General features: G+C 25.4%; 1 protein-coding gene across 12 annotated transcripts in view; it reads left to right on the forward strand.

Moving 5' to 3' along the window:
- The window catches only part of LOC107442217 (uncharacterized), a 63,691-nt gene extending 61,427 nt beyond the window's left edge, over positions 1–2,264 (forward strand). For all 12 annotated transcript variants that reach the window (XM_043056154.3, XM_071177088.2, XM_043056150.3 and 9 more), the window contains one exon: positions 1,800–2,264. In XM_043056154.3, coding sequence (XP_042912088.2) covers positions 1,800–1,921 — 122 coding nt within the window. In that variant the 3' untranslated portion in view covers positions 1,922–2,264. The remainder of the gene's footprint in view (positions 1–1,799) is intronic.
- Positions 2,265–7,995: the final 5,731 nt, after the last annotated feature.

The following is a 7,995-nucleotide window of genomic DNA, read 5'->3' on the forward strand; positions in this document are numbered from 1 at the left end:
TTTGGTTACTATTCAAAATATAAGTGTTTCTTCAAAATTTTAAATTTATTTTTTCTAGAACATATTTAGAAACACTATCCTTTATAAAAAATAGATAAATTTTATGTATTAATTAAATTTCACATATGAATATAGGTTTTTGACATTTTCGACATTTTTGACAGTGAGGTTTTTGACGTGACGGTTTAAACCATGGTTTAAACTGTCAAAAACTGTCACATGTCAAAAACCTGCCAACCCTGCCTGTGAGTAAAATTTTTTACTAATATTTAAAAAAAAAATCTATCTCTTGAAAGAAAGCTTGCTTTTTTCGAATTCCTGAGGGAAAAAAAGAATCATTTTTAAACTTTTTTTTTTCTACCAATGCAAGCAGGGTTAAATTACATTTATATGATTTAAAATTACGCATCGTGATTCATATTGACACAGTTTAATATTGTGCATTGTGTTTTATTTTTTAACGATTTTATATCAAATTCTGCGTTTCGCATTCACAAGATTTAAAAAATACAGTTATGATTCATGTTCAAGTTACTAAAAAATTATACATCGCAATTCGTATTCACATGATTTTGTAATCAAATTATCAGATACATATTAGCCCAATTTAAAAAATCAAATATTGAGATTTGTATTCACGTGATCGCAATTTCAATTATTTAAAAAGTGCATTTGTATATGACTTCTTGGGATTACTATTTGAAAACTAAATGAAAACTTTAAAAAAAAAAAAAAAATTTAAATTTCGCCAAAATGAGGTAGCAACAAAAGGGTTGAAACTAGTTACCAGTGTTAATAAATGCATGCTGAAAGTTTTTTAATTGAGATTTGGTGTTCACAGAAAGTTTTTCATTTTATCTAAATCTGCTTGCACCCATCAAATTTTACTTATTCCTTTAACTGGGAGACATCTTGTAGAGCAAAATGATGATGTTAAGGTCAAAACAGAAATTTAAATGTAGTTCCAACAATAGACAGCAAGGTTCTATCACTTGCTTATATCAAAGCTTGTATAGTTTTGGGAGGCTTGAAATTTTTTCCTTTAACTTTATGTTCAAGAATGCCTCTAGGAGGGACCATTGAAACCTTTCCCAACAACTGGGCAGACAGCTGCACCAAATGCAGAAAAGGTCAAATAAGGAAACATGATAAAATATAAAAACAAAAAATTTAACAAATCAAACTAATCAATTAAAATGTATTCGAAATATTTGTGTGAGACTCTTATTCAGAGAGCTCTTTTTGACGATACAACCTCATGTTGCAGTCTGAGTACACTAAAGACGATGTTATCAATGATTTAGTTCTAGCGTTGAAAGTTAAGTTAGAAAAACAAAAAGTTATTTTAGAAAAAACAAACACGCCTCTTCTCTTTTAAAGCTAATGGATTTTTATGGTATAAAATTAAGTGCTAGCTGAAACAAAAAACATAATTGTTTGTTTATTTAAAATAGCTTTATCATTCATACTTGGTAAATTTGTTTTTAGACATAATTATAACAGTTGGGATCATTTTTAGAGACACTAAATTTTGTTCATTGGTACGTCTTTTCATGATGCTAACAGAAATGGCATTTTCACAACAAGAAAATGACAGTAACTAAAATTAAAAGCATTTGCGCAAAAATCATGTACCTTTGATAACAATCTTAAAGTCAATGGAAGTAATCTCTAAGAATGACCAACCTCCATCAATGACCATTTCACTGCGGAACGGAGAGTGGTCGCTCCCAAGAGGTTTCATTGTCTACATATATATAGATAGATATATTTATGTATGTTTATTTAAATTTTTTTAGATGGAAATTTCGCTGAAAAGACTGGATATTCGTATGGCTATTCTCCCAAAAAAGATGATGATTTTGATTTTGCCCGTGAATTGAAGGCAGCTCAGCAAAGACGTGGCTTAGCTTATAAATGATATGTTTTGATCTTCTACATTCCTGTAACTTCAAATGAGCTTAATTAATCGCTAAATTGCCAAATACCAATTTGAAAAGATGCAACTTCAGTGCCAGAATTTCAGTTTTTAAACTATAAGGACTGAAATTAAATTAAAACTTTTCAAAATTTTGTCTTAAATGAGGCTACAAGAAGCTGTTTATATCTAAGCATATTTATCAAAAAGTTTATTACTATGCATATAAATAGTAATTTAAATTTAAAAGTGTATGATAAATTGTTAAAAGTAGATTCGATGCTATTGTTTAATTCTGAACATATTAAAGGGATGTTTATAAACATTAAAAGAAATATTTAGACTCTACCGAACATTGTGTTTTCTAACAATTCTTAAAATTTAGATTATTTTCTATTTAAATGAGAGTTCTTACGGTTGTGTTTTAGAACTGAAGGACAATTTTCTCCAAATATTTCGCATTACTTTCTTTTTGCCTAAAATTTTAAAATTGCTATATAATAGCTTGAAAACACCAATCTTAGTCTTGGACAAAAAAAATTTGTCCTTAAAAAATTTATGATGGATCCCTTATGTTGAATAGTAAGGATTTACATACCATGTTTGTTTCTTTTCATTTAAAGAGATAAGAAAAAATTCAATTGTAATTGGAGACGCACATTAGTCCACATTTTAATGTTATAACCATTTATAAGTATGCTTGTAATATTCACCCAAAATGCCTAAAATAATAAGCAAAAAAATGATTTTCTAGATGATTTTCAGGATTTTTATTAATTACACTAAAATTTTTTTTGTCTAATGAGATATTTAATCATTTTTGTTTAGCTTTTCAAGTTTTTGGATTGAACAAATATATTATTTGATATATCGTGGAATTGGATTATGCATATCCATCCTTCAACTAATAATCACACGCTCAGTTTATTGTACAACTCATTTGCTTTTATTCGTTGGAAACCAGTTTCCAATCGTGGTTTTTTTTTTTTTTTTTTTTTTTTGCCCTAGTAGCATAATAGTTAAAAGTTTTAATTAAGTTTAACCCATTTTTAAAATTTTCCTTGTTTGACCAGGCATATCAATTCTTGCTATTGTCTTGCCAAAACTATTTTCTGCTAAACTTACTGTAGTAAATATGTTTTATTTAAAATAGTGACACACACAAGTTTAAATTCGTTTCAAATAAAAACTTCTATAGTTGAAATGAGCTTTTGGAAAATAATTATCTGATTGATAGGAATAAAAATTTATAACTGATTGATTAGAATAAATATCTAAATTTTAGCTCGAATAGAATAAATTGTGCAGTGTACATATAAATTGATTATATCATAAAAATATTGCTAATTAATATAAATTCTATTTATTTTTTTTAGAACTATTAATACTTTATACATTTCAAATTTAATTTTCGGAAAATATTTGATTGATATAAAAAAGGCTTTAAATTATATGTTTATTTTTTTCTGTATCTCTTTAGTACTCACAGTTTTTTATTGTTTGTCTTTATGGCAATTAAAGTGTGTCACAAAACTTGTTCTAAAAATCCAGAATTGATGGAATTTGTCATTGTTGGTCTTATATCTTTATCAAATTTTTTATTTATATCATAAATTCCCATCTATATCATAAATATATTAATTTTTTTTTTAATCAAGTTGAAAAATAAATAGGTCTTTTGGATGAAATAGACCCAACTTGGTATCTAAAACATTTTACTGTTGGTCAAGAATAGAAATTTTTTCTAAAAGCATAAATATAAATCAAATTTTAAAATTTTCAAGTTCAGAAAGGTAAAAATTATCAAGTTAGAGGGGAAAAAAACGTATATGAAATGTAGCATACCCTTTCAAATCTACCTAAAAATGTACCTTAATAGATTGGATAAAAAATTGAAAATTTTTTTATTTGTTAATGAAAATAAAGTTATTTATGTTTTTCAGAAAACATATTTGAATTTGAAAACTAAAATTTGTTTTATATTTATATTCTTAAAAAAAGTTTAAATTTAAATTTTTGATTAAAAAAATTGAAGTTTAGGCTTGTTTTGAAAGACTTAAATCTTTTTCAGTTTGACTGAAAATTATTTGTTAAATGTGTGACTATAGTGCCAACTTTTTATCGACTTCAAATTTAAAAAGTTAGGGATCTGCCATAGAATGATGTACTTTTTTCCCCCCAAATATTTTTTACTTCCCTTCGTCACAAAGTGTCATAATTTTTCATCAAACCGATAACTTCAAATAAATAAATAAAAATTTAGTTTTCATTATCTGAATCTTTTTTTTTTTAAATATATATATATGCAAACTCATTGACAATCATAGGGGATTGAAGGAAATTCAAAAATCTAGATTTCTCGGAAGCATTCCAAAAAATTCCTCCACTGCCATAAGATATTTTGATTGTTACGAGCATTTTATCCTGCATCAACGTGAAATGGTATGTCTGTGTACTTAACCTGTGTTTGTGTTAGAGATGAGATAGGCTTAGCCAATGTTTGATTCATTATCAGTTTCTATTATTCAAAGTAGTTTTGAGTTGGCTATTAAACCACCTTGAATTAGAAAAAACTGAATAATTTCTTACTCTTATTTTTATTTACTTGCTTTTTTTCATGGAAGTGATAGAAATTGTTATTATTATTTTTTTTATTTCATCACTAAAGATCCCAGAATTTAGTTTATTACTCAGATATGTTTTAAATAATCTTAAGCTCAAAAAAAATTTTTTTTAGGCGATTTTGAATTACAATAAATTTTTTTTAAACAAGTCCAAACTCATCTCTAGTCTGCATCTGTCTTTCGTAAAAATTCTGTGATGTCCTGCTCAAATGTGCCAAGTTGTGTTACACACATTACAAGTCTCAAACATTTTAATTTATAATCTTAGAAAACCAGTTGTCTTTGTGGTTGATTTACATAGTGTATGTACTGCAAATTTTAAACAGGTTTGAAGTGTTTATTTTTGTACGTTGTTTAGTAATAACTATATCTGAAATATATTTCATTTTTCTTTTTTAATTTATAGTTTGCATAGATTTTGCTTTTTTTTTAAAACATAGTACCTTATTTCATTTCCTTACTTTATACTGCTCCATATTTATATCTTGTTATGTGTATTTTTTTCTAAAAAGAATGTTATTTGTGTGAAAATAATTGCTTGTTTGATTAAACTCATTATTTTAATTTTGAATGCATAAAAAAGCGCTTGTTTATTATATTGCTTTACATTATATAAATGTGTAATAAAAATAGTTAATTTTCTCCCCTTGTGATAAAATATTATTAAAATTAAATTATGGGTGCACAACCTGTGCTTTAAGGGCGAATTACAGCCCTTAAATAGTCAAAAGTGTGACTCTCACCCACTACCCAAATAAAAATAATTATAACTGTTAACAGTTATAAATTCTTTTTATTAGTAACTGTGTCTTTTGAAATACATAGTTCCCGAATTGAGTATTAGAAATGTAATTAATTTTTATTTTTTATATCGAAATTTTTACTGCGTTTGCAACATAGTTAAAAAATTGATGAAGTGAAAAATATAAATTATATTTTAATGAGAAAAATTAAAAACTTTCTATAATTTAATTAAAAAAACTATTTTATTGCAGAAAAGAAAATTTGCACAAAATTACAAATTTTTTAATTTAAGTATATGTATACATTTACTTCATACATTATGTAATTGACTGTTTTCTGCCTTTTAATTTTTGAGACATTGATATTGTTCCTATAAAATTAGATAATTATTACGTTATTTACAAAAAATCTAAATTTAATTAAATTTTAAAGCAAAATTATTATTTCTTCTTGTCCTTCTGCAAGAAAGGTTGTGTGCCCCAAATTAAGTATTCTTAATTTATAATAAAATTAAAGTAGAAAAATTTTTTTTTACTCTTTTTAACTATTCATACCTGTAAGCTAACTTATCTCTTTACTAACTCAAATTTTCAATAATAATACACTACTTTTTTATTTAAAAAATTTTTTTTAGTAGAAAGATTTAAATTGATTTATGCAAAAAGCATTTGTTCTATGATTTAAGAATATTTTGTGCACAAATGAACTGATTAAAAATTCTGTAATTTTTTATTTTGGAGAGAAAAAAAAATTCTAATATTATTTTGAGCAGTTCTACATTTGCTAGTTCTTCAAGTTTTGTCTGCTTACATGCATATATGTATATATTTTGTTGCTATTATTTAGAAAAGTGAAAACCTAAAAAATTTATGTTTTAGTGAAAGTCGTTTGTATAAAATATATTTTCTAGTATTTGTATTTTGAAAAATTTTAGAGGAGTATGACATGTACTTCATATATTATAGTATATAGGTATTGCAAAACAATCAAAATATGATGTAAATGGTGATATTAACTAAAGAATGTTACATTCTTGTTATACATTTCACTCTTTTAAAAGAGAAATTAAGACATCTCCCATGAAAAATACTTTAGACTCTCGATTGATAGGGATTTAGCGAATAGCCAAAATAATCATATTTATCCAAATTTGATGAAAAATTTCAAAAAAATCCTACAAAATTTATAATTATAAGTACAGTTGTTTACTAATTTTGATACAAAAAGAAGAGGATAGATATTAATTTTATTGCTGTATTTATATTTGAAATTATACTAGTACTATAAAAGAAATTATTTAATTGTAGTTTTTTACATCATTTTTAGGGGTAGAAATTAAGAAAGTTTAGCCATTGGTCGTACTGGACTAGTTACTGAATGATATAACTAGTCCATTCACATTTTCTATGGTCAGTTTATGTGTATCTATCAGATTTTTTCAAAGAAAAGTAATAAAATGAATTTAAATAAACATTACAATGCAAGGAATGTGAATTGTATATAATCGTCATGAAATATGGCATGTTATAACTATAACACAAACCAAAACAGGAAACTAAAAATTAAAAAAACCAAACTGCATACCTTTCATTTACATGGATTGCTAGTTCAGGGACCTCTAATAATAATTTTATGGTGGTCCAAATAAAATTTTTGTAGTACTAGACCACCAATCAATTATTCATTTCAAGACTCAACATGATTTTTTTTTTAAGCCTTTATCTTCTTGCATCACGTAATTAACTTTTTTGGCGTGTTGTTGTGACTTAATGTTTGCCTTAAGGGTTCACCCTGACTTAATTTTTGCCTTAAAGTATCTCTGTGGGCTTGTCTTACTGGATGGTCTGAACCCAGTTAATCGAAAGTCTATCGTATGTATTGAACTTCATATATATTTATTTTTCTTAAGCTTTTTTTTTTTTAAACAAAGCACTTATTCCAGTTACGAAACATATTTTTATTTGCTAAAACAACTGAGCACCATTCTGTTTTTTTTATTTTTTTTTTATAAAAATGTAGAAATTAATCTGATCTTATTTTGTATTGTTTATTTTTTAAATAATGTATAAATTGTTTTGATTTCATTTTGTATTGTTTATTTTTTTAATATTCTCTATTAATTCCCTCTTTAAAATTTGTAAGGGAGAGTATTTTTGCTCAAATTTATTTTATTGCTGTAGATTTTTGTTTGTAAGTTGTAATATGGAGCTTGCTGAAATAATAGTGTTAAGTATGTATCTATGTTAGTTTTTTTTTTTAATTTAGATATTTAAATGTGTTAATTTTGTTTCATGTTCCTATATGCCAGTAAATGTTTACATCTTATTTTTTAACTTAATTTCTATTAAACAACACCTTAGCATTACTGTGTTTTTGTTAATATAAAACCATTAAGAAGGTAGATCTGGATACACAACTACAGTTAAATTTTAAGTATTGTTAGATGAACTGTAAACCTAATCGTTCTTAACATACCTTTAACTTATATGTAAGCAAAATTTCCATTGTAAGTTTTTATTTAGCTTTTGTTTTTATGTGAAAGTAATTTTAGTAATTTTTCAGTTATAAGCAAAAGCATTTTTAAACTCAAAGATCCATAATTATTTGTGGGTCTTTAAAGCCATGTGTACATAGTCTTTATAACCAATTATAATCATGAGTCTTAAATCATGTTTGATCTAATTTGTGGTGAAGGAAAATATATCTCGG

Source organism: Parasteatoda tepidariorum, chromosome 2, assembly GCF_982258835.1.
Source record: "Parasteatoda tepidariorum strain Cologne lab strain chromosome 2, Ptep-v5.0, whole genome shotgun sequence".
Taxonomy (NCBI): Eukaryota; Metazoa; Arthropoda; class Arachnida; order Araneae; family Theridiidae; genus Parasteatoda; species Parasteatoda tepidariorum.